Raw genomic sequence first — 27,991 nt, 5'->3', positions numbered from 1 at the left:
TTGACATATTGACATTAACATTATAATATATTCTGACAAATGTATGTCAAATCGTCAAATTTATATTGCAATTGAACTTTTAAAAACAGCTTTTAGTAATTTTAATATTTTAACATAAACTTAATTAATATATATGATAGCGTAAAACATATTTTTGACAATCTATGTAGGTAATGTCCTACACTGAGCTTGAACATGGATACCAAGGGTTGCGACAAGCTACTCAGCCGCAGTTTTACGTCGGTGATGACGGAAATCTTGTTCCAATAAGATCACCTGTAAGTATATAAATATAACGCTTACCTTTATACAAATTACTTATGGAACGTGTTTTCTAAAAAAAGATTTTAACAGTATTTTTTTTGTCAAAACTTTTAAAATAGGTCTTGTATTACGCTACTACTAAAATCAATATTATAAAGTCTATATGAACAGATAATCTCGCAGTTGCTAGAATTGAAAAGTAAATGTATATCTTACAATATCTTGCAAACATTGATAAAAAGGCATATAGAGCATTGTAAAGAGTTTATATCATTTGTTTACTATCAAGAACATAGAGCTGAATTATTTATAGTCTCCAAGTAATGACAATGACAAGTGAGGTAACATAACATGTTAATTTGTGTCAAGAATATCTTGGTTATCATGTGCTATGTAGTTGTAACCAATCATTTGTGAGTGCACTTTACTGCTTATCATTAAATTGTGTGTAATTATGATAGTGCTATGATTGTGAGTTATGGAGTGGCAGTGGCTTAAGGACTGGTGGCGTTTGAAAAGATGGAGAAATAAAAAAAAGAAAGAGCAAAATGATGATGAAGTTTGCTATTGTGATGATTGCCTGCCTGATGTGAGCTATAATGATGCATTTCTGTTTGATTTTTTTTGGTCTTATTTAAATAAATATTTTATCATATTTTTACATCACATAGGTAAACAGTACATGTTTATATTGTTGAAGCAATTACAACAACAATTAGTTTCATATTATTTCTTTTCTATTATAAGGATTAAATAAATATAATCTTTAAAAAAGCCTTATGAAAAAAACCCTATTTTAAATAAATTAATGTTTAATACTTGTATTATATTTTAATATTATATATCATGATAAGATGTTACATATCCTTTAACCAACATATTATTATAAATATATGTAAATATAAACTGGAAAAAATTAGCACACAATAGACTACCAATAAGTAGGTGTTTGAATTGAGTGTTCTTTTTATACAATTGAATGGAATTGTTTAAATATAATGTGAATAAATTTTTCATTTTAATTTTGTACAAAAATATATTTATGATTTTAAAAATTATTAGATAATTATTCTTGAGTTTGTATACAAGTATATTTTTTAAATTAAGATGCATATAATTCCTAGGAGTGGTTGCATCTATTTATTACCTTTATTCACCAAATGGTGAATTTTGCCAAAGCATGAAGTACTGATGTGTGTAGTATGTAAAGGTATTTACTATAAAAACACACCATTTAAAATTACCCGAAAGCTCTGTACCTAAATTTAAGGAAATGTCATTTAGTTTAATACTGTATATAACTGCTTAAATATTACAGTATTTATCTTTTTATATTTGTAGCCTATTTGGAAAAATAAATTCTGTATATTAATATTGACTGTTTTTGATAAATACTTCACCCTATATCCCCCAATTGTGGTAGGGTAGGCAAAGGGATCCCAGTGTTAAGATACTTCGTTCCCCACTTTCTGCCGAATTTTCGAGACATAGCGTGTTGAATGGTGGATTTCAACACCACAAGTCAAGAGGTCTTGTTACCACAGTAAAAAAAAATTACAATATTTCATACCTTGGAGTGGAATCGAAACCACAACTGTCCCGTTTACAGTCATACGCTTGTTTCACAGCACTATAATGGCCTTTGATAAGATAAAATCAAATAAAGAGAGTTTAGTATATGTATGCAATGTGATAGAAATAAGGAAATGTTTTTAATTATATGTTTGGAATGTTATAGGGCGAGTTGGATCTGTGCGAGTCCTTAGACCCACACTGCGATGGCGGGGGCAAGAAGGTGGTGGTCGGCGTATGCGCCATGGCCAAGAAGTCGCAATCGAAGCCAATGAAGGAGATCCTCACCCGCCTCGATGAATTCGAGTTTATTAAGATGCTCGTCTTCCCAGAGGAGGTTATCCTTAAGGTTCTGCTCACTATCTAACATCTAGTGGAACAAAATAGCTTTCAGGCTTTGCATTGCCAATACCCTATCTTTACCTCATACTGTGAAGAAATATTTTGTTTCACTACTTATATAGGGTTTCTTTATTAACATGGCACCCAGTGTGGAACTATCGGCTGTAATTTGGATTTCACCTTATTTTGACATCTAGTAGTAATAATGCTTGCATTTATTTTGGCAACAAATGGCTATAGAATCTATATTAAATTTTGATTCGGTTCCAGTAAATTTCGCTTTACGTGTATGTTAGCTGCTGAATGCATTTGTTACATTTACTCTGGATATGTCGGCTACGCATTTGGCTGGATAGTTCTAGATTAAACTTGTTATGTCAATTTACAGACGCCGGTTGAGGAGTGGCCAATTTGTGACTGCCTTATATCATTTCACTCCAAGGGTTTCCCCCTGGACAAAGCCATTCAATACGAAAAGTTAAGGAAGCCGTATGTGATCAATAACCTTCACATGCAATATGACATTCAGGTAATTGAATTTAGAAGTTGTTTTTTATGCGTTAATTTGTTGAATACTAATTATTTACGTTTTATGTATACATACTTGATGTTTATTATGATGATGTATATTGATGTTTCATTATGTATTTAGGTTTATTATTTATTTAATTTGAATTGTACGCCATTTTAATGTTTCTTATAATAAAAGGAAACGACATCAATTCAATTAAGGAAAGTAGACTGTAAACGTAGGTTCGATTCCCACTCGAGGAAATGAAATATTTACTATTTTCACTTCTTCGCTCTGATGTCGTGCGAGCATGCGTCAATGTAAACGTAATAATTGTGAGTTCAACACCACTCACGGGAATATATTTTTTTCAATTCTATAGCTCTGGTGACACTACGTAATATTTTTTCTACATCATAACAGAAAAATACCTAAAAATATAATTAGTACATGATTTTATACTGACTTTTTTTTCAGGATCGCAGGAAAGTGTATGCAATCTTGGAAAGTGAGGGCATTGAAATACCTCGTTATGCAGTTCTAGATCGAGATTCTCCAGACCCCAAACGTAAGTAATTAAATATTTATACATTGAAAAATTTTCACAAGATTACTGTAAAAAAAAAATTAAATCTTCACAGCCTTCTACAGCTAACTTCAAAGGAGTCGTTGATTTTACTGTATCTTTTGTAACTATACAATAGAATAAATATAATAGTTTCAATTCAAAAACAAGTTTAAGTACTTTATGTAATAAAATGCACTTGTTAACAGATCACGAGCTCGTAGAGTCTGAAGATCATGTAGAAGTGAATGGTGTAGTCTTCAATAAACCCTTTGTAGAGAAGCCGGTGTCGGCGGAGGATCATAATATTTATATATATTATCCGACTTCTGCGGGTGGCGGTAGTCAGAGATTATTTAGAAAGGTTTGTTTAATGTTTATAATATTGATTGGCGCTGTATCCCCCCTGCAGCAGGGTAGGCAGAGGGAACCTATAAATTAAAACAAATATTTAATTTCTACGATTGGGGAAGCATCAACAACCAGTCGCGTTTACAGTCACACACTTGTTCACCTACACCATGACTGTCCTCTTAGTAAATATCTTATATAATTATTGTGTACTTTTCAATCATTATTGTGCTATTATTAATAAGAATACATGTGTTCTAGATTGGAAGTCGGAGCAGCATTTACTCTCCTGAATCAAGGGTCAGAAAAACGGGTTCATTTATTTACGAAGATTTTATGCCCACTGATGGTAAGAAAGACCTGGCTACCGTTATTTGCGTTGACCCTTAAACACAATATGAACTGTTCATAACGACACTGGCAGGACCGCTTGCTTTATAGCGAGAGCGAGAGTTTCTGTCTTTTGTTTGAAAATTTATGAACAATAAAAATATATGACAATATATAGATAATCTGTCACTATCAAACAGTCTATGCATAAATTGAAACCATTAGGACATATATCAATATGTTCGGTACATATGATGCATGCACCGCTGCAGCTTCACGCTGTATATCGCACATACCAGGGTAGGCAGCAGAACCTGGGAATGTAGTGTTAAAATACTTTGTTCCTATCAAGACACTTCCGTTTAACATTTTCCGCCGAACTTACATGGCATTGCGTCTTGATTGGAGGAACACAACGTCGCGCTTTGCATCGTTACCAGAGCGAAGAAATGAAAATATAAAATATTTAATTTCCTCGAGTGGGAACCGTACTCGCAACCTGTCGCATTTAGTCGCACGCTTGTGCCCCTGCACCACAAGTGGCCTAAATTAATTAAATGAAAATGAGGCTATTAAACATAGTCAATTAGTTCACATAAGGCAAAACAAATATTATAACAGTAATTTAATTGTTCATATAAGGCAAAGTAAATATTTCAATAGTAGATGATAATTATGATTAGCATAGGATTAGAATAGTGCGTAGTTAATTAATTGTATTTGCTATTCTTTAAATATCCTTAACAAACTAGATTGTGTATCTCTGGAGTGAGTTTCAGCAAAAAATGGCCACCTAAGGTTTACTAGCCCTTACATAACTTAGGCTCTGTGCTCATCAGAGGAAGGAGGTTCAAGCAAACTTAACACTTGAACGGCCCATTACTGCAAACTTTTTATACAATAATAGATAAAAAAATAAATAAATATATTATGAAAAATAAACATAACTATAACATATATAAAGTACAGAGGAGGTTCAAATCACAAATATATATATTTTTAAGCTTTATACACATTAAGAAACTCTGTTTTCCATTTACCGCTGAATTTTCGAATCATTGCGTATTGAGTAGAGGAACTCAACGCTGCGCTTCATATACGCGGACACCGTGGTCGGCCCTAACAACGCGCACGTGGAGGCGCAAGACCCTCACACTATGCTACTCATTTTCTATCGAATTTTCGAGATATTGTGTTTTAATGGCGGAACCCAACGCCGCCTTATATATAACATATACAAAGTACAAATGAATTCTAGGTACAGATGTTAAAGTGTACACCGTCGGGCCGGACTACGCGCACGCGGAGGCACGCAAAAGTCCCGCGCTAGATGGCAAAGTGGAACGGGATTCTGAAGGCAAAGAGATTAGATATCCCGTTATATTGTCTAATCAGGAGAAATTGATATCGAGGAAAGTTTGCTTGGCCTTTAAACAGACTGTGTGCGGGTTCGATTTGTTGAGGTAATTTTATTTATGTAGATTTTTATTCTATTCTTTAGTAAAGGTTGATAATCGTAAATCATCCTGGGACTATTGTATTTTTTTTAATTATTTTATTGTACAACTATGTTATAATTATTTTTTAACATAGTTGTATCTGGGACATTTGGAAAGTGGAAAGAAAATGTATTTATGTATACTTATAAATATTTTACTTATTTTATTTACCTATTTAATTATGTTACTATATTTCAGAGCAAACGGCAAATCTTTCGTTTGCGACGTAAACGGTTTCTCATTCGTTAAGAACTCCAACAAGTATTATGACGATTGTGCCAAGATCTTGGGCAATATGATATTAAGGGAACTTGCGCCAACATTGCACATTCCCTGGTCGGTCCCCTTCCAATTGGACGACCCGCCGATAGTGCCCACGACTTTTGGGAAAATGATGGAATTAAGATGCGTTGTGGGTGTGATTAGACATGGTGATAGGACACCTAAGCAGAAGATGAAGGTGGAAGTTAGGCATCCAAGGTGAGTTTTTATGGTAATGTTTTGTTTATAAAATAATATATAAATATTTTTAGTCGCATCATATATGTAGTTAATCATCAATATCTTGAGATGAGCGTTAATAAAACGTAATTTGATGTGTTACGAAAACTGTATTCCGTTTCTGTCTTTTAAATTATATTTTAAAAAATATAATTGAACTCGTTTTATTATTAATTCGATACATCAATAGTTCTTTATTGATTTAGCGTATACAAACTGTGAAATCTCACGTAAAATATTTATATTTACAGATTCTTCGAAATTTTCGAAAAGTACGAGGGTTTCAAACATGGGCATGTCAAACTGAAGAAACCTAAACAACTTCAAGAAATTCTAGATATAGCGCGTGCATTACTCGCTGACATACACACGAGACACGCCGACCCCGAAATAGAGGAAAAACAAGGGAAATTGGAGCAGCTTAAGAGTGTATTGGAAATGTATGTGTGATTTGCTTTATAAATACGCATTCTTATTTAAGAATATCATTATTTTTAATTTTCTTCTAGCGTCATGCTTTTTCTCATATGTCGTGGTAGGCAAAGGAAATCTAATGATAAAACATTCCGTTTTTAACGTACCGCTTAATTTTAAACAATGCGTGTCAAGTGATGGTATTCGACGAAGCGCTTTGTCTACTAAAGTAAATGATGAAAATGATGAATGAAATGAAAAAAAGTAAATAATTTAAATATAATTAATTTCCTCGTGAGGATCGAAACCAGAATCGTCGCGTTTACAGTAAGATACATTCCCACTGTACCACGACGACCCAAATTCAAAATTAATGTATATTTAAAATAGTCTGTCATGTTAGTTTTTATGTATAATACTATGTATGAAGGTTGGATGTTAAGGATGTTAGGTGTTACGAAGGCATTTTATTTATCGTAAACGAATTACAGTTGATGTTGGTTGGTTCTTTAGTGTGTTTATTTTATCGAAGTCTAGTTACGAACGCTACAATGTTCAATATTTTTTTTCTAATTAAATTATTTTAAAGACACATATTTAAACTATTTTTTTTTGGTATTAGAATAGAAATTAAGTGAATATGTGGAACTCAAAGCCTCACAATCATTTTATAATGATATGTAACCTTATTCCAGGTATGGTCATTTTTCCGGCATCAACCGTAAAGTCCAAATGAAGTACCAGCCCCGCGGCCGCCCGCGCGGTTCGTCCTCCGACGACGGTAACGCCGCCCACGGTCCGATACCCCTCACTTCATATTTTATTTATGTTTATCATTTGGTGTTGCCAACTTACAAAACAGGGGGTTTATGTTGAGCTTGTCAGTTGCTTATCAGTTAAGACACTCCATTTTCCCACGCACTATTCAATTAGAGCTATGCGTCGGAACTATAACACCGTGCTTTGCCTTGCCTCTAAAGCGAGTAAATAAAAATAATTTACTTCCACTTTAAGACAAGACATTTTTTGTGTAACTATTTATACATTATTTTAATATTTTTTCTTGAAATTATATTGGGAAGTTTGTTTGGTTGGCAACACTATCACAGGACATGCTTGCTATGCACTGCAACTAATATTAGATATGAGCTTTTAATTAACATGTGCTCACTCAATATTTTTTTTTATGACAATAGTGTAAATATGTATACGCTTTTTATATAATATCCTCAATAGTGCTTTATTTTAAAAATACCATTTTGTAAAAAATACTAGTTGATTAGTAACATTGCATAGTAAAAAGTCTAATGTATAGATTTAAGCTTCTTTAATTTGTCCAAATAAGAATCATATGAACATTACAAAATAAAAGTAAAATGTATTTCATTGCATCTTGCATTGCAATTCTTGATTTTTTCTATATTACCTTTTTTGTCAAACATTTTAATATTAATATTTCAAAAAATAGTAAAAAAATAATACAATTCTAATATGATGGAGAATGACAGATGAGAATTGTACTCACAATGTAGATCATCTTCCCAATCCACCCACATTGCAAGTTATTGACCCTGCTATTAAAACTAACCTAGACAATTTATCTTCTTTCCCCTGTAGTGCCTATAAATTGTATTACCTTGTCGATTCGAACTCTCATTAACTTCCTACATGGAGTAATTATACCACAGAAACTGTGTGTAGTAATAGTATAACATATACTATTTGTTCAAAAAATCTAGTAGTATGAGCATATGAAAACTGCATTGTAAATTTCACAAAGATATTCTCAATGGATACTGATATTTTGTATCGCTATTTTCAGTAAAAACTATTCATTAGAAGCCAGTGCAGTTATCATATGTTTATCCTGCTAGACTTTTTGTGTATCAAAGACAGACAATCCTCCAATTTCCTAATGGTTGTCCATTAGGAAGTTTTAAATGTTTTATCTCCATTATTATGATAAAAATTGAACGCAAGCCCATTCAGTAGATGCGTTAACATTAATAAATATATCAATTTAAATTGGCTAGGATGTGACGGGGAACCATCACTAGTGCTCATACTGAAGTGGGGCGGCGAGCTTACCCCGGCCGGCCGTATACAGGCCGAGGAACTGGGCAGGATGTTCCGGTGCATGTATCCTGGAGGACAGGGCAGGCATATACCGGGTATGTTTCTTTTTACTACATAAACTACTTTACTACATAAATTACTTACATTTCAAAATTGCGGCCAGAGAATAATTATATTTTTTAAATAAACTGACATCAGTAGTAGTCTTTATTAGGACAAATATAAGTAGGTGGGTGGTGGCGTGAGTTATTTACTTATTTATTTTAAACGTTTTTGTTATTATTATTTGTCTTTTGTTATTCAAATAATTAAATATATGCACTATACATTCTTAAAGGTGAGGCAGGCACGCAAGGGCTAGGGCTACTGCGTCTCCATTCAACATTTCGCCATGACCTCAAGATCTATGCATCAGACGAGGGGCGTGTACAAATGACAGCCGCTGCCTTTGCTAAAGGCTTGCTAGCTCTCGAAGGGGAATTAACACCTATACTTGTGCAAATGGTCAAGTCCGCTAATACTAATGGGCTCTTGGATAACGATTGTGATTCGTCAAAAGTACAGAATATGTGAGTATTTGGGGTTTAGTTAAGCTGAAAGTAGAGAACGGAGTGTTTTAAGAGTAGGTTTGCATATTTTCTCTGTCTACCCCGTTATATGGGGAATATAGCTCGCTAAAAAACCTATATTTTTTTTTTAGCTATCATGAAGAAATTATTTCAGAGTTATTGCCATTGTATTTAATTCTAAAACATGACAAAATCTACTTTACAAAAAAAATAATTCACTTAATAATATATTATGATTTTTTTATGGCACATCAAAATAATTTTTTTGTGAGTTTATCACTAATATAACACATTACCAACAGGGCCAAAGCTCGCCTCCACGAAGCGATGCAAATCGAGCGCGAGTTCAGCGCGGAGGAGCGCGCGCGCATTAACCCGTGCGCGTCTCTCAGTATCGCGGCCGCGCTCGACTTCGTGAAAGACCCGGCGCACACGTGTGCGCACGTGCACGCGCTCATACGCCGCCTTGTGCGCATTGTACTGGCCAAGCGCGACGACCCCAAGACTAAAGGTACGTTTTTTAACAACCCTTCTACATAAACACTTGCGTCCACGTTCACACACTTATATAAAGACCTATCAAAGAAACCTGACCTGAACAAGAAAGAGCCAGACAATCAGAATACAATAAGTTACAGTTATACAAAAAGTTGGTTAATGGTCTTACAGTTTATCAAGAACCCATCTATGACTTGCGTTCTAAAACAAGATGATCCGAAAACAAATGGATCAATGACCTTATCCTAATTTACATGTGTGATATTCTATCATAAATCAAACACGAGATGATGTATGAATCCTTGCGCCTCACCTAGTATTGCGCTCAAAGCTTTTTATAAAATTATCTAAATCTTAACTACTTATTTATTCCAAAATTTAATATTACATAATGATAACGCTTACACTAATATATATGACTACTGTTTGCCAATTTTAGATACAATCCTGTACCACGGGGAAACATGGGAGCTAATGGGCCGGCGATGGGGCAAAATAGAGAAGGATTTTTGCACAAAAAATAAAACGTATGACATATCAAAAATCCCCGACATCTACGACTGCATCAAGTACGACTTACAGCACAACCAGCACACGTTGCAATTTGACCAAGCTGAGGAATTGTATATTTATGCTAAATACTTGGCCGATATTGTTATACCGCAGGTGATATATTATTTTATGTAATATGTATTATTTTACACAATTGATATATTAATAGAAAGTGATTTTGCTATAGAACTTGCAACGTAGCACTAATCATTGTTACGTTTTCATGTTTGCCTTTTTTAGAAATAGGTGCCACGATTGTGTGACTGTTGTGGATTCGGTTTCCACTCGGGGAATGAATTATTTAATACTTTCATTTCCACGCTCTGGTAACAATGTAAAGCGCGACGTTGAGTTCTGCCCCTCAACACACAATATCTCGAAAATGTGTTAAGCTAAAAAAATGATGTAATTACATTGAATGTTAATTTCCAAATTTAGACAAATTTCATGACCATTTTATATATTATATTGTAGGAATACGGTCTAACGATGCAAGAGAAGTTAACAATATCACAGGGTATATGCACGCCCTTACTCAAAAAGATACGCGCTGACCTGCAGAGGAATATAGAGGAATCGGGCGAGGAGAATGTTAATAGACTAAATCCAAGGTAACAATTGTTTTAAGCAGATCCTGTGGCTAATGGTATGGCATTTTGTTTTAATTTTATATTAACAAAGCTGAATCAATGTATTAAACTTGTTTGACAATCATGATTAATATTTATATTTCATTAATGAAATACAAATATTAATTATTCTTAATAGGATTAATCACTAAGTAATTGTAGCGTGGAGCTGATTGTACTGAACAGATTAACAATATACGACAAAAAATATAAAATAGTTAGCAGTAGTTAGTTCCCCCCGTCCACAATAACGGTGTCTGCTGGCGGCAGGTACAGCCACGGCGTGTCGAGCCCGGGCCGCCACGTGCGCACGCGCCTCTACTTCACCAGCGAGAGCCACGTGCACTCGCTGCTCACCGTCATGCGCTTCGGGGGACTGCTGGATGTACGTTCTCTTGTGTAGATTCACGCTGTATCCTGCACATAGCAGGGTAGATAGAGGAACCTAGGAACCTAGTGTTAAAACACTTCCATTACTCACTTTCCGCTGAATTCTTGAGATCATCAAGATGCATCTTGAATGGTGGTACTGAACGCCGCGCTTTGCCTCTTTACCAGAGCGAGAAAATAAAATTATTAAATATTTAACTCCCTCAAGTTCCCACTCTGGAACCTACGACCATAGCATTTACAGTAGTACGCTTGTGCCTCTGCGTCATTACAGCCTTGTTTTGCATATGTCTACCAATTATATTAGATCCATCCATCCAGCCATCTATAAATTAATTACGTCACACGAAATTCATCATCAAATATTATATTAAATATGTGATCATTTTACAATGAATGTTTTAGGCTCAAAAAAATTGGATTTTTTTCAGAAATTTATGTCTTTCTGTTGTTTCAGAATATGGAAATTCAGATTCTATTTTTAGAATTTTAGGGGTTATTATTAGTGAGAACAAAATCACTTTGTTTATTATTCTTAATAATATGTAAATAAAAGAAACCTTTATTACAATCATAATCAACAATTATCCCCCACTTGTATTTAAATTTATTAATAGCATGATTTGATATATTTTTTTTTCAATAATAATAAAATGTATAATAATGATTTAGATATTGAAAGATGAACAATGGCGACGCGCGATGGAGTACGTTTCGATGGTGTCAGAGCTGAACTACATGTCGCAGATAGTTGTAATGCTGTATGAAGATCCCACTAAGGATCCGTGTTCAGAAGAAAGGTATACATGCACAAATATGTATGACTAATTCTTTTCTTATAATTAAAAACATGTTTTATTAGAAACTACGTAGATATTTTCCAATGTAACGAACGATCAACTGTAAAGTTGTTGTAGATTAACTATAATTTAAATTACAATAAACTTCATGAAATATAAATATGTGCTACCTATGAATTTAATGACTGACATATTTGTTAATTTGCCAGATTCCACGTGGAGCTACACTTTAGCCCGGGCGTAAACTGCTGTGTACAAAAGAACCTGCCGCCTGGTCCTGGTTTCCGCCCTCATAGCCGTAATCACTCCACTACAAACAACTCGGTAAAATACGAACTAAAATAAACACATACAAACCCATACAAACTAGCACACACGTGTGCATAGATACACATATACAAACATGCATGCACATTTACACGAATATACACATTCATACACCTAATATAAGTATGTACGCAGAGCATTTGAGTATTTAGATTTATACAACAATAAGGTTGTGGTAACCACAAAATGTCAGTATCTTTAATATTAAATATGCTTAATATTGTAATTAAACATATATATATATATATTTACTAATTATGATTTCAGAGTCCATCCGATGAAGTGAAATGTATAGAGGAAGAAGGTGAAGATGATCAAATGGCTAGCCTAGAGACATTGCAGCCAGTGAGTAATATCAAATTTAATTTGTATAAACTCTTAAGGATTAATTCAGTGAGTTATTACAATTTTGTTATTTTGCAGTATGTATGATAGAGATTAAATTCATTTTATAACATGAAACATTAGACATATTATTTTCTAAACAAACATATACTTTAGTACACTACAACAGTCGGTTGAAATACTATCTTCTTATATAGTTTACAAAATGTCAAATAAGTACAGTCGCCAGGCGGTGACCGTCCTGAAATTAGGCTTGCAAAATTTATGTGCATTGTTCATTCAGTTAAAAAATAACCTAAAGTAACAAAAATCTTAAAATCAAATCAGCCATTTACAGCTAATTTTATATTGTTGTTATGTTCTCCCTACTGTATATACTGTACATAATTACAAATTATACATGCGTGACTAGAAATAATATTGTTACAGGACAATTTGGACGAACTGGATAGTACATTTTCACCAAAGAAAATGAGTAAATCGAAATTAAGACCATCAGATCCAATACCTATATGGTAAGTTAGCGTATTTTTTATATTTCAAAGGATATTTTATCATCCCTTTGTATAACAATATTGATTTGAAATGTTATCAGCGTATCTTTTTGTTATTTTGCCTTGTTACCAGGATAAAGAAAATACTAAATATTTCATTTCCTAAAGTGAGAATCGTATCCACTACAATCGCACGCTTGTGCCCCAAGCCACGACTGGCCTCTACTTTATATTTTAATAGTATTAAATAACGAATGTATAAAGTATATCCATAATGTTCGCGATTATTAATTTCCACGCTCTGGTTACAAAAGAAAGCGCGGCCTTAATTTTCGCCATTGTACGCGCAGTATCTCAAAAACCTAACGGTACGGGGGAGCAGAGTCTTTTAACACTAGGTTCCCTCTGCTTACCCTGTAACTCCGGGAGAAATCAGGAAGCAACAAGAAATTGCAATGATATGCAATTTATATTTGTATCCACAGTAACCTGCACTACACGGTGAGCGGCCACGAGGCGTCGGCACTCGCGGCGCGCCTCAATGAGGAACTGAGGGCGAGGTCTGCCGCGCCTACGGACCCGCCGGTATTCATTATATATATTTTTTTCTGTTTATTTGTCCGCAAAATCTATAATTAAGAACAAAATCACAAGAATAATTACAAATGATGATGTTTTTTTAAAGATGCAAACATATAATGCAATTATAGTATAGATATTGTGTACATTGGAATTCGCATCATTAATTGCAGAAATTCCGCATTGATTTTGACATATGCATTCTCATCTATATTCATATTTTTAATACGAATATTTAGACGGATTCAGATGTACTGCGGGTCCCGACATTAAAGTGATCAAATGTATGGCCAGCGCGTATTCCTTTTTATGGCTTAGTTATTGTTTACTTCGTTTTTTTACAATTGTCAGTTCATAGGTTAATGTTGAAGTGTGACAGTTTAGTTGAAAATACAGGAAAACTGTTTTTGGGCATATTCTAAGCTAATATAAGTAGAGTAATGCACTTAGTAGTTATATACAATCGATAAATATTAATAAATATCTTTACTTGCAATAAAATGCACTTATAAACAGTTAAAATAATCATCATCGTGCATCACTGTGTGAGTCTGACTCCCACTTGACCGGATATTTTCAAAACGTATTTATTTAAAAACAAAAAATATCTATTAACATGAATATTTTTATATAACATATAATACTCCTACATTTCATAGTAAACATACTATAACATAATTTCTGTAGTATTTATTAACTGGTTCTATAAAGCTAAATAAATATTCAGTTATTAGTTATATTTAAAACCTAAGTTTAACCTTAATAGTCCGAAGAAAAAGAACCCAAAGACAGCGAGGACCCTCAGCCTCGCGCACGCAGCTACGACCAGCACAAACAGCACGACAACGGTAAGCGCTTACTAATGCTCGTATATAGCTCGAGTGAGTTTTTTTTTAATTTTTGAAGTTATTAGTAGATGAAGGTATAAACAAATATTAATAATTTTACGTGACTAAAAGCAAGACAGGTTGTTAATTGTCTTTCTCGCCTTAGTTTAAAAACTAGGCATCTCGTACCAAGTACATATAATGTATTTACCCTTTGGGATTGTCTTACTACAAAAATATTTGTATAATCTGGTAAATAAAAGCAATTTTTATTTGTTTTTATTCAAACGTGGGTTTCAAAATGAAGAATATATCTTGTATTTAATTTATATATTATCTTATTGTTTATATTGTTTAACATCCTTTAATGTTAATGTCGAAAACGCCGAAAGAAAGTTTATTTCTAGAAATTCAAATATTGCTACGTACCTTCATCTATTCATATCTTTATTTTATTTTGAATTTGTTTTGATTAACTTAAAATAAATTATTTAACCCTTTCAATGCGGCGGAATTATTATTGAAAATAATTGGCCATAAATTTGTGGTATTGTTACGTTCCTCAAATTATATAATTGATTACAATGTTGCCAATAAAATCTTATGTTAGTTTATTAAAAATAACTCACTTAACATAATATAAAGCAGTATATGTTGATATTATTAATAAAGTGTCCCCGTGCAGCGAAACTTAAATTATGGACCCCGTCGGAAAGGGTTAAACTTTAATTATTGTTTTGTTATTAAAATATGCATATTTTTCTTTAACACGTGATTGATTGTACGTTTGTCCCTTATAAGTGTAATTCATTGTTACATTACACTACCTGTCGTAGTATATTAATACTTACAGTCTTCGATTTTATCCAACTCCATGTAAGAACTTAACGGTAACGACGAGTGGATAAAAAAAAAAATATTTTATAATATGGCAATATCTATTGTCATGTACTTATTTGCGCGCAGGGTCGAAAATTATTGCTGCAATTCTTTTTGTTCTAAATTAATTGTTAACATTTTCATGTGAACCATAATATGTGAAATCCAAAAAATGTTCTTTATTATACTATTTTTTATATTCCGGTGAAGGAAAAACGTGCATGTCTCAATACTTTTGCCCTGTCTCTGCCCTTGCATCTCACTGCAAATGTAGTGATTTTTCGTTTTTAATCATGCCCAAAATAATTTCAGTGTAGTTTTAACCAGACTTCGATATTAGTGTTGCCAGGAGCCAGGACAAATATAGTATATCAAACAGATATTACAACATAAATTATTGATTAATACATATATGGTTCTTAGAAAATGGAACAAATTTTGGTATATTTGTTCGTATGTATAATGTTTGGCAAGCCCCTAAGTATTTTATAAGAAAAAGTCACCTGGCAACATTATTTATAATTAATGGCATATTTTTGAATATATATTTTGTGTATTCTTTTACTTGTGTATTTTGGAGTGTGTAGAAACATCACCACGGCAGCGCTTCACTGCCAAATTAAGCTCATTCTGGCCGGTGATTTTGTGTGTGTTTGTGCGTAGCATTCTTGCTCCCCACTAGTGTGTGTGCGTTTGATTATCGTTTGGTGTTTGTTTTTGCATGACGATTGGTACTAAAGAATAATATTTATATTTTCATTAAAAATTAAAAGATTTTTAAATTATGTAATGAACGTTAGCTTTGGTTGCCATATTTCTCTTACGGCCATACGTATATACGTATGACGGTGAGAGTAATAAGGTGACATAGAGGTCAACGTTCGACCAAACGGTCGGCAAGCGCCGCGCACTGTGGATCCTATGAACTCGAACTTCACCTCAGTTGCGGTTTTTCGCCCTGTACCATCAACGGCACGCTTCGAAGCACCGTTTCCTTCTTTTCTATTTTTCTTTTATTATGTATATTTATAATATTTTCTAATATATATATATTATTCGTATCACCCGTGTCTAATACCGCTCGCATATCACGTATCACGTAACACGTATCGTATCGTATCGTCTCGTACCGCATCGCCTCGCACCGTATCCCACCGTCCCGTCTGTGCGCACGGCAGTCCCAGCGCCCGTCCCCATCCACCCCCGCACCCCGCCGACCCCCCGAGTGGACGTGGAGGGCGTCGAGTCTTCCACCAATGAGCTACCGCTGTCCTCCATCACGTTCGGGAGGGAGGGGGGTGTGAGGGGAGGCGTGGGGACGCGCGTGGCGTCGTGGCCGCAGGTGGCGGGCTGTAGCGTGTGGGGCGCAGGGCGGCGCCAGCGGCACAGCATCGCCGGCCAGATGAGCTACCTCAAGATGCTGGGGCTGGGGGCGCGCGGGAAGCTGTCCGGCGCGGCAGGCCTGTTCAGCACCGCGGTCATATCGGGTTCGAGTTCGGCGCCTAATCTGCGTGTTATGATACCCACCGCGACGTCCAGTAACAGTACGTATACGTTTTATTTTTCTTAATTTTATTAAAATTGTTTATTATGATATTGGAATACATTGCGTTCTTTTTTAATAAAAACTACATATATTATGTCATTTTAACCGACTTCTGTAAGAAAAGGAGGTTATTATTCATATCATTGCGCCCCCAGCTGCGCTAGAGGGGTTCGGAGGCGTGCCGGCCATCCGGCCGCTGGAGACGCTGCATAATGCGCTGTCGCTGCGGCAGCTGGACGCCTTCTTGGAGCGTGTGTCGTCGCCCGCCGTTGCCTCCGCCTCCGCCTCTGCCTCCGCCACCAAGCAGCCCTCGCCTACTAACAGTAAGGAGATGTTTCTTCTACCGCAATATATACAGGTTATACGCATATCTACAGGTTCATCATACAGGTTTTCCATTTAATTTTTTTAGCTTTACGCTTTTTCCCTAGCAGGGTAGCTAGAGTGAACAAGGCGCCAAACATACGCGCCTCTGCATACCACTTTTGCCTCGTCTAGTGTTGCCGATCGATAGGCTATCGATATACTATCGATAGTTGTGCGATAGAAGGACTATCGATATTATAATCGATAGTATCGATTAAATAGATAGTACTAATCGAAACTATCGATAGTTCAAAAGAGTATAATACTATCGGACAAATGCAATACTATCGATATTATCGATAGTATCGTATCTCCCAGTCAGAAAAGTATCGATACTATATTATGAATAAATGATTTTTACAGGTGTTGGATGGAGCGGACCTTCATCTCTAATGTCGTCATCGGGTGAACTGCCAAGCGGGCTGTCCTCCGCCGAGCCCTCCTCCCCGAACTCAAACTACGCGTCCAACTCCGAACATAACAAAAACAACTCCGACAGGTATAACTTAAAAGGACGTCTAAGCTATATGCATGAAAAACTTAAGTAAAGGGAACAAAACCACTCTAGTTGTTCTAACGTTAGCGTATGACTGACACTTGCTATTTACTACTTAATTATGTCTTCCGAACTGTACCTCCAATGGCGTGTACCGACGGAATTTACTTATATTATACTGTAATAATTGGAACTATGTTCATTTAGAATAATTAAGTATTATTACGATTGGCATTTTATCATTTTTAATTAAGAATAATTCGGAAAACTTTCTTAAGATCTATCGCTCATTGTTTGACTGTGCTATCAGTGAAAAGTGCTAATTTTCAAGCTTTTTGATTTTGGTTTTCAATAGTGAGTCACTTACAAGTCACACTCATTCGGTACAAGTTTGTAATTTTGATTTCCATATTTACTTTTTTGTTGTACATAAAACGGTTTGGTTGTTTTATTTGATTCATCCATATGATCGTGGCAAAGTTTTGTAATCTAACACTAAGCTTAAACACACGTAATGGGATTTTTAAATGCAATTTGAAGCAATCAATTAATATCTTTATATAAACGAAGTGTGTCTAAATGTAGTGTGTTACAAAGCTCGTTAGGGGGAGGGGGAGAGGGGAGGTGCATTAACGTTGTGGTTGCAGTAGCAATTGGAGTAGACAGGCGGCCCGCCCCGAGTGGGAGCGCGCCGCGCTCTGCCTCGCCGCCGCGCGGGCGCCCGCGACAGGTACCCACCCACACACAAATACATACAATAACACAATTATATATTTTTAAATGTTTTTTTTTAATTATTATTATTTTTGTAAATATAAAAACTTTCTTCTTGCATAATAAAAATATATATTGTAACACAAAAACCACTCTACCTGTTAAATAAAAAAGCAAACATTTTATATTGATAACCAGCAAAACCAACACACGTTTTTTAAATATTTAATTCTATTAGTTAAGTTTAAATTTATAATTTTACACATGTCAGAAGGCACTACGACCACCAGTGTCCGCATGACCATCATCATTGCACGCTACACTTGTAAATTATATTTAGCTCACACGCATGTTCCACAAATAAATCCGTGTCTCTAGTGAAACGGAGCAAGTCCAAATAATTATAAAAAAATATGATGTTATGATTCTTAAGATATCATAAACTAGTAACACACCATATCTATGTGTATTATTTTAACTTATAGCTTTTAAAACTACTTTATGTATGTATGTTCATATAAAGAACCCAGTTACATGAGTCTACGTCTCACTATTTTTTTCATTTATCTCTAGATATTTGTAGTCATGATGAGCAACGACGATAGTGTGTAATACAAGGTGCTTTCTAGAAAGAAAACGCCTATTATTATGTCCCTCAAAATGTACCTACTTAAATTCACATTCATGTCTTTTACACTTTCCTAAACTAAGTTTTCTTTCACGTGTTTTAATTTTAGTTAAATCAGACTTATACCTCTTTTCACTAGAGCACAGAAATATTCTGGACCCAATACAGAATATTCTTTGCATGATTGTTAGACTTGCTATAATATTAATATACCTACATCATTATGTAACAATATTATGTAAAGGGTTATTTAAAAGCTAATCCTATTTTGTACTAAGCTCATATAAAACCGAATGTATCTTTCTTTCTTTATTGATGATTTTACTAAAAAATGTGTGAATGTGACTAATAATATTTTCATTTTCTCGTTCTGATAAGGAAGCAGAACGTGGCGTTGCGTCCCTCTACTTAACACGTAATGTCTCGGCATTCAGCGGAAAGTGAAGAACCGAGTGTCTTAACACTAGGTTCCCAGGTTCCGTTTTTTTTTCAAACGTTTTAAGACGTTTTAGCCTATACCAAAGCTATAGAAAAGTAGTATTTTAGCAACGTAGGTTGTTTATGTGTCCAATTTACTTAACTATCATTGTCACATTTATTGTCTACTAAACAATGGACACATAGTACTAATAAGTTTTAATCTGTTATATGAAAGACTGCTACTTATAATTTAAATAATATGTAATTTTAATTTCCCCTTGTTTATAAAGGTTACATATATTTATTTATACATTATAATAATAGTAAATAATTGATCAACGTTGCAGGTTCATCTATTAGCGGCGACGTGACGCCGGTGTCCGCGACCTCCGAGCTGGAGTTCCACAGCAACGAAGCCACCGCCGGCTCCATCACGGACCACGATCTTTTGGTAAACTTGTGTTGTTTAAATATTACTAGCTTTTAATTGTAGCTTCATCGGTGTTGCCAAATGAAAATGACCGATGTAGATATTACTGCCTATAATGAAGAAATTTAATATTTTTAGCTATATTTTTCTAGGTATTTTTTTTTTCTTACTTACATAAACATTTTTATTTCAGAGTGCAGAAGGTGAAGACGATGAGGAGACATTATCAGCGGACGCGTGCGGTTCTCCCGTTAAGATAATAAAAAATGACCTCTCCCGTCGCTCCCCGGATCCCTTCGTCGAGCCCCGTCCCGACCCCGATCTCTACGGCGTTTCCTACCAAGAGACCAAGGACACCTTTTACAAGGATATCCCATCTAGCAGCAAAAACTACAACATGGAAACCGATAAAGACAAGTGCTCCAAAGATCACGCACACTGCAACTTAGATTCCCTCAATCTCCAAAATAAAGACACGAAAAAAGGAGAGAAACACGTACTGCTAAATAATGGAAGCAGAAGATATAGTGATAGTAGTGCCCATAAAAGTAATTTGCATCCAAGTACTTCGGGCAGTAGATTTACAACTACACTAGTGTCGGAGGACCCTCTGAGAGGAGACTCACCTAGAGGCAGTAAATCTAACAATGACTTAGTAGAAGCTGACGCACCGCAAGTCACTAAAGCCAAGGCAATCAATATTAAACCCGGCTTTAATATCAATGACGCGTAATATATATACAATTATACATAATTATATGTAAATATCATTTATATGCCTCTTACTACTGCTTTTGTCCAGCATTCTGCTTTATGTCAAAAATTCAGTTGAACTGAATATGTTACATATAGAATATGTTACTTAAAGATACATATAGTAACTTGATTTGAAAGTAACTCATTTTTATTATAGTATTGATAATAAAATTAAATATTATATGGTCATTTTACATATATCTAATTATAAATTCATATACATATTTTGTGTATTTCAAATGTAATTTTAGTATATGTATATATTTTCAGTTTGTGAGCATAATCAAAAATCTATAGACATTGTGTGATATTGTGAAATAAGCTTTTTGCTTGTCCATTATTTATAGTAGTACTGTAGTTGATATAAGATTTTGACAATATATTATTATTAAAACATTTCTGTTTCTTTTTTTTCTTTAAATCCTAGTGTAGTTCTACAAAATTTAATTTTGTTTCATTTCTTGGTGTTTGTATGCCATTGTGAAATGTTACATGTTATTTTTTCCCCCTAATTAATTTTGGTTAAGCTAACATTTAGGTATACTAAAATCTTACATAGAAAAAAACTACCATTAAAAAAAATAAGGAAATCTATATTTACAATCAAAATAAGCTTGCTAATATTCTCTATATATGTTAATTTTTAATCTTATCATTATTAAACTATTATTATATTTTTCCTATTTAATTATACCTAAAAGATATTCTATTAAATCTAACTGATATAACAATTCTAAATATCAGGTCGCTCGCAAATTTAAAGTAATCAATCTGTACAGTAAAGTTTTGTTTCAAAGTTAAATGAAAAAGTAACCAAAAAATATTAGGTTTTCTTAACTTCTACCAACCCAATTATTTCTAGTTGTCTGTAGTATTTTGTGGACTTATGATTTGTTTTACCTGTAAATGAGTATATTTTATAAAATAAAACCATTTGTATAGCAAAAACTTTTTATTTAACCCAAAACTAAATAATTTAACACTCATAACAAGCTAAACTTAAAACAATGACCAGATCCATACATCACTGAATAACATTCATATATACTGTCTATAAGCTTATTTTAAAAAACCATCTCAAGCTAAGCACCTACCTATTAAGTATATAACTACTGTGAAGTATATGAAAGAACTATTAATAAAGAGATTAATATTGTAAAGGAAAATCTTTTTAAAATGGTGTACTTTGTGTTTGAGCATCACAAATACAAAGAGATCATTGTATAAAGACAAAAGTTTTAGCTTAAATTGGGACTTAAACTTAGTATACTTTAATCTGACTTTAAGAATTTTTGTTTTAGTGAACCACAAGATAGGTAAGGTGTAATAAAATCAAATATTCCCCTGTGATGAATTCCTGGCCACAGCAGTACTAGACTTGAAAATATGTACAGTAAAAAGATGTTGTTTATTTTTGAAGCCATCCATACTAAAGTACTCAATATGCTGACGGAGTTTATATAGTACTGAAAGAGAATTTGAATATTAAATCACACAAGTTTGTATTGTTAATAAATAATTTTATATAAACAACAAATAAAAGTACTAACCAGTGTGGGGTTGTTTTCTCTCATTGCATAAAAGGAATGAGCATAATTGAGTATTTTATTATATTCTACAACAATATTCCTACAGATGTCCTCAAACATCTTTTCGTTCTGTCCTGTCCATGAGTTACTCTTGTAAATAGTGTTGCATATTATAGGTACTATGAAATCAATAAAGTTTAAGACTAGGCCCACAAGTGATAATGATGCAAGAGTGCTAAGATCCATCAGCCAAATAATGAAGTGCAATACTGATACGGCTGCAATAATAGCATAAGGATGCCAATGTTGTTCCCACAAAAATACGGATTTCAAAGGTAAAAGCGCCATACGCCAACCTTCCAAAAGTCTCTGCACTTTTTTAACTTGTTCTTCCTAAAAATATGAAAAGACAAATATAAAAAAGTTAAGGTAATACGCTAATTACTATATTAATTAATTTAAACTATTACCTGAATCGCATCTGCCATTATGTAGACAAATAATTTAATACTCTTACAATTGTGTAAAAAACGTATCAATATATAATAATGGAAAGGGTTTATTAGTAAAGATATTTGTTTCACAATAGAGTAGAAAAACTTTTCTAGAGAATTACGATTCGCAAATCAATATTCAAATGAAAATGTTTGCAAATTTTACTCTTTGTCAGTTTGAACCAAAGACGAGAATAAAGAATGAATGAACTATTAAGCAAAGATAATTTTCCAATAATATTTAAAATAAGTAGAGGTTTTATGTTTTAAAAAATGGGATTTTAAAACATTTAAAATAAAAAAGAGGGAATCTTTCGCCAAAAGCGGGACAAACAAATTAAAATAATCTTTTTAATTTAAAAAATCACTTTAAACGATAAAATTTTGGTTTACTATGTAAGGCTAACCACATACGTCACACATACAATAATATTGGCGCTCAGTAGCTTTATATGGTTAAATCTTAAATGAACAGAAAGAAAAAAACTGTTCATGTCTTTGCCCTTTGTCGAGACAGAGCGCAGCGTTGAGTTCCACAGGAAACAAAGTGTCTTAACACTAGGTTCCCTCTGCCTACCCTGCTGTGTGCGGCATAAAGCGTGAAGCTTATTTTACTAACAGAGAATTATTGAGAGATTCCAATAACGTAAACACTTTCCACTACAAAAATACTACTAAAGGTTAAACAATTTTGAACTTTATCACCAATACCAACGACTCGATTTCGGAATGAGGCGTTTGCGTAGATGCCTTTTGATAGGTTTGTGTGCGTGCGTCGTCCTTAGCGCATGGCATTTATTGTACAACGACAATGTTATTATTTATTTTGTTTTAAAAAAAACTTCATTTTTAAGGAAAAATAATTACTGACAAAAACACTGTATACGGTATATATTATGAGGCTTATCATGCATTTATGACTGATAACTCAATTATTCAAATAAAAGTAAATGGCTTCGTTCAACGACTATATTGTTTTAATCAATTTTGAGACATCTCACAATTGAATTCTATTAAGATGGGAGAAGAAAAAGCTGACACATTTAAATTATTGTACTTTAGTTTTATTTAAATAAAAAAAAACCATTTAATAATATAAAATGTAATTTCTTATAAAATAACATAATTATATAATATTTTTAAAATATAAATTCATAACATTTTTACGTATAAAAATAAAAAAGGCCAAAAAAATATTAAGTACTTTAATATATCAATAACCATACCACAGTATTTTTTATTATTTAGGGACTATAATAATGGGAGAATTGTTTCATGTCAATATTAATATATATAAGCTATATATATACTGCTTATAGACACCAAAATGTTAAATGTTCAATATATGGTTTCTTTAGTTAACTCTGCGAAAGTATCTTTTTCCAGGTGTTTGAGCTTTATCATGTGTCAATGTCTGAGGAGAAAAAGATAGTTTATTTTAATATCATTTTGTCCAGGGAACCGAGTAGAGTATAATTCGACATTTAAGTAATAACAGTCCATTAGTGTTTTCTTCAGAAAATTAAAGTATGCAATCATGCATTTTTTGAATAACATTTCCCCAATCTCCGCCAAATTTTAAAGACTACATGTTCAGAGGTAGTACTCCATGCCTCGCTTCGTCTTGTTACTAGAGCAAGGAAATGAAAAATAATAATTCCCTTGTGTGGAAAACGAACACACAAACATTGTTTACTTAGGTACTGTATCGCTGTGCCATAATAGCTTCATTTTTATTTTAATATTGGAGAAATTAATAAAATATTTGACACATTAATACTTACAACTACACATTCTTCATCTGTAAATAAGTAGTGTCTTCCACATTTATCTTCAGTCTCAGGTATAATAGATTCAGTTATAAGCTCATTATCATTAATAAGTTTTGTTACACTCTAAAAAGTATTCTGACATTAGTTGTATAATTAAATGCTTTATTAAATTAATAAAGTTCACATAAAATCATATAAGTCAAGTATATCATGTTATGGTTTCTATCAGTTGCGCAATTGTATTGAAGCTTAGAACTTTTTTTAATACTTATAGTATTATATATATTGATAGTAGTACTAGTATGTTGAGTGATCAGTCAATTGTATTTTAAAATCTTATTTTTATAATAACAATTAATTTTACAGTACCTTAATAGTTGTATTAGGCATTTTCTCTTCATACTCTTCACCTAATTTAAATTTCATTTCAACTGTTCTCAGAAGTGATGAATTTTTAATAGTCATTTCTTCACCATTCAATGTGATCTCCATTAATGGAGATGACATTGCCATCATTTTTCTACCCATAAATGGAACACCTGATTATTGTATGAAGTAATGTATTATTGTCACTCAATTGAGGTAAATATATATGTAGTCAATGGTTGTTGGTTTTAACTCATAAAATACATAATTATTTAATATTAATAAAATGAAACTATTTAAGCAAAATGTTTAAGGGCTTGCAAATGTGGAACATGACCTCAAATCTCTTTTCTAGTTGGTATGCGAATGTGTGGTTAGTAAAAAACGGAGTTGCAAGTTTCTCATTACATACATTTTGGAAAATATATGCCTCATATTTGCCTTTTATTTTGAAAATTTAAAAAATAAAATATACACAAGCCGTAAATCCTAATGATGTTCAATATCTTACCTACTGCTATGAAGTAATCATCAATATCTTCATTTTTGTAGTGTTGATATTTACCAGGAATTGATGGCATAGTAAATATTTTATTTGTGTTTCCTCAAGACAAAGAAAATGTAAGTATCTTAAAAGTAAACAAAAAAAAACGATTTAAAAATTATAGTAATAAGTATCTATTCTTTAAGAATATAGAAATGAAACTAAATGAAATGATAACTAATGACTGTAATGGTCGATTAATAATAATTGATAACATTATCACATTAAACTTACTCACGTATATAGATTACTGGAATGTTATGAGCTGTGATAATAGTATCCTTATAAAAATGTTTATTTATTAATTATATCACATTTGATCAGCAATCAGCAGTAACAGCTATATATATAAAAAAAATAAAGTGAATGTTAAGTTTCTGTTTTAATTATTATTCAAGACAAAATCAGACACATGCATATGAAACCAAGTAATTTTCAATATATAAATTTATAAATGCATGAACAAGTTTCAAATTTACATATAATTTTGAATTTAAGTGTTTTTGTTTACGTGTATTTTATTTTAAATATAATTATCATAATTATATACCTTTCTATATACATAAATATATACGTATATACCGTACTACTACATAGCATATACATATTATTTTGAATTGAAATCCATAGACAATGACAGCGACAGCATAAGGTAAAGAGATGTAAGATAGACTATAAAATAATTTTAATTATAAAATTTACTACTATACATATACAGTCATATAAATTGCAAGCGTAATCAATTCAATTATTTATCGATTTATTAATATAATTTTCTGTAATTAAGAAATAAATTAAAATTATTACTGCTAGTCTATGATTGCTAGTCACTACAGATAGTACCTGCAATAGTATGGCCTATGGTGTGAATACATTGTAATTTGTGACGTGTGTGAGCGAGATGTGAATTGAGTGTTATGATTTTAATAAAAAAATATCAAACATAACGAATAAAACTCCGATTATATTTGTAGAATAAGCGATATATTTGAGCGATGTTTATATTAAGTTGAATTTTGTTTCTTGTTATTACTTTTTGACTAAGAATATTTGAGATAAACGTACTGTTTATTCCTTTAAACAAGATTGTTTAATACTTGATTTTGCCAAGTTATTTTTATTTAATAAACAACTGTACATAATATTGTAAACTGTACTCAATATTGTAAAATGGGTGAAAAAGATGACTATTTGACTTCATATAGAGTGTTCTTCGAAAATTTTGCGGCTACTGTTGATCCTGAAGATCAATTGCCTGTGAACATCGCGGGATATACAATAACTGAGGCGGAGTTACCGGGAGAAGTCCTTTATTGGACTACTCAATATCTGACTGAAAAGTAAGTAATATATTCAATCAATTTAGTTACTTAGGTCTTTTTAGATACTGTTTATTATCTAGTACTTTTTAAAAAATATTTTGAAAAATATATAGATTTCAACAATTCTTATATGATGATATATAACTTTATATTTCCTAAATATTATAAATTATTTTTTTGGTTACATCGTTGTTGTAAAATAAATCTTGCATATAAACAAAGATGTAAATACTTCATTTCCTTAAGTTTATTGAACTTTAGAACCTTAAAGACATTAAAATTTCCACAAATATTTATTCAAGTGGATGATTAAGGCAATGACTTGTAAAGCTTGTGAATATTTTTCCTTGACTTAGCTGTATTCAGTTTTTACTATACAATGTATTTATGCATTGCATTCAATTAAATCAATATTTTTTTTAGCTTACTATCATTTGCAGTTGTGGGTTCGATTCCCACTCAATGAAGTGAAATATTTATTTACGTTTATATTTCCATTTCTTCGCTGTGGTATCGAGGTGAATCGCTGCATTCAGTTCTGCCACTCAACACACAATGTCCAGAATTTGGCAGAAAGTGGGGCACAGAGCGTCTTTACACTAGGTTCCCTCGGCCATCCCTTCTTTGTTATTTAGATTAATGGATTTTTTTTAAACAATCAGTATTGGAATTATTACATACTAGGTAACTTGGCTTGTATTCTGTAAATCATATTTCGAATTAGATGAAATAAATATTGAAATTTAATTTCTATTTTAAAATGAAATTGTATATAAGAACAAGAGATTGTGTTATTCAATGTAAAATGATCTCTAGCTTAGACAGCTTGCAAAGTAAACAAAGATAAAAGAAAACAAGGATAAAAAATAATAGTTTTATATATATCTTGAAGTTAAACATATTCCATTGGTATTCAAAAAAGCATGTTACTTTATTTATGTGAATTTAATATTTTCCCTCATAGGAAGTCACAGTTCACACACAAGTTATAACTTATAATTTTAATCATAAAAATTTTAATAACATATAATTTTTATCATAGTGTCTGATCATAATATTAAATGTTATTTTTACTAATTGTGCTTGTTTATTTAGTTTTTACTGTATTAACTCAGTAAAAACGTAACGTGTATTTTACGCGCAAAATAATACTTACGTAAAATAGTAAATAGCAAACTGGCATTATCTAATCATGTTAAGGTAACTAAAGTGCAAAGATTTTATGATTGTTTGAATGAAGTGTTTAATAATGAACTAAAAGTATACCTACATATATATATTAATGTTTGGTAAT

The 27,991-nt window shown here is 32.7% G+C and overlaps 4 protein-coding genes across 16 annotated transcripts in view; 2 read left to right on the top strand and 2 right to left on the bottom strand.

Moving 5' to 3' along the window:
- Nucleotides 1–25: 25 nt before the first annotated feature.
- Nucleotides 26–21,067, top strand: l(1)G0196 (inositol hexakisphosphate and diphosphoinositol-pentakisphosphate kinase). 10 transcript variants are annotated; one of them, XM_085204425.1, is made up of 28 exons: nt 26–278; nt 2,003–2,185; nt 2,567–2,707; nt 3,167–3,257; nt 3,464–3,618; nt 3,867–3,954; nt 5,194–5,398; nt 5,633–5,914; nt 6,187–6,375; nt 7,045–7,130; nt 8,383–8,520; nt 8,763–8,994; nt 9,297–9,505; nt 9,932–10,158; nt 10,519–10,655; nt 10,944–11,058; nt 11,736–11,863; nt 12,073–12,187; nt 12,458–12,535; nt 12,965–13,050; nt 13,515–13,614; nt 14,375–14,456; nt 16,685–16,858; nt 17,016–17,183; nt 17,590–17,725; nt 18,370–18,452; nt 19,832–19,935; nt 20,108–21,067. In XM_085204425.1, exons 1-28 carry the CDS (start codon nt 174–176, stop codon nt 20,645–20,647), a joined length of 4,377 nt encoding a protein of 1,458 aa, XP_085060551.1. In that variant the 5' UTR covers nt 26–173; the 3' UTR covers nt 20,648–21,067. The 10 variants fall into 10 exon arrangements, 6 of the variants coding, with proteins under 6 accessions (XP_085060551.1, XP_085060548.1, XP_085060549.1 ...); XM_085204422.1 differs by having other exon boundaries at nt 7,045–7,145; XR_014879153.1 differs by lacking the exon at nt 26–278 and adding an exon at nt 648–853 and having other exon boundaries at nt 7,045–7,145; nt 18,320–18,452.
- A 536-nt stretch (nt 21,068–21,603) lies between these two features.
- Arl6IP1 (ADP-ribosylation factor-like 6 interacting protein 1) lies at nt 21,604–22,887 on the bottom strand. Its single transcript, XM_085204436.1, has 3 exons — nt 22,670–22,887; nt 22,221–22,592; nt 21,604–22,136 (listed from the first exon to the last, which is right to left on the bottom strand). The coding sequence occupies exons 1-3, from the start codon at nt 22,685–22,687 to the stop codon at nt 21,942–21,944; spliced, it is 585 nt and encodes a 194-aa protein (XP_085060562.1). The 5' UTR covers nt 22,688–22,887; the 3' UTR covers nt 21,604–21,941.
- Nucleotides 22,888–23,735: 848 nt separating this feature from the next.
- Nucleotides 23,736–26,011, bottom strand: LOC146527533 (fatty acid-binding protein-like). 2 transcript variants are annotated; one of them, XM_085204441.1, is made up of 6 exons: nt 25,926–26,011; nt 25,610–25,715; nt 25,343–25,460; nt 24,835–25,004; nt 24,478–24,588; nt 23,736–24,107 (listed from the first exon to the last, which is right to left on the bottom strand). In XM_085204441.1, exons 3-6 carry the CDS (start codon nt 25,410–25,412, stop codon nt 24,048–24,050), a joined length of 411 nt encoding a protein of 136 aa, XP_085060567.1. In that variant the 5' UTR covers nt 25,413–25,460; nt 25,610–25,715; nt 25,926–26,011; the 3' UTR covers nt 23,736–24,047. The 2 variants fall into 2 exon arrangements, with proteins under 2 accessions (XP_085060567.1, XP_085060566.1); XM_085204440.1 differs by having other exon boundaries at nt 25,614–25,715; nt 25,926–26,010.
- A 235-nt stretch (nt 26,012–26,246) lies between these two features.
- Nucleotides 26,247–27,991, top strand: part of LOC146527532 (uncharacterized) — a 59,194-nt gene continuing 57,449 nt past the window's right edge. For 2 of the 3 annotated variants that reach the window (XM_085204418.1, XM_085204417.1), the window contains exon 1: nt 26,248–26,715. In XM_085204418.1, the coding sequence (XP_085060544.1) occupies nt 26,546–26,715 (170 nt within the window). In that variant the 5' untranslated portion in view covers nt 26,248–26,545. Of the gene's footprint in view, nt 26,716–27,991 lie in introns of all 3 variants that reach the window. The other variant, XM_085204419.1, reaches the window with a different exon arrangement.

The sequence above is a fragment of the Heliconius melpomene genome, chromosome 20, assembly GCF_056956725.1.
Source record: "Heliconius melpomene rosina isolate 202511_hmr_F chromosome 20, ASM5695672v1, whole genome shotgun sequence".
Lineage (NCBI taxonomy): Eukaryota > Metazoa > Arthropoda > Insecta > Lepidoptera > Nymphalidae > Heliconius > Heliconius melpomene.
This window is presented reverse-complemented; position numbering and strand designations above follow the sequence as displayed.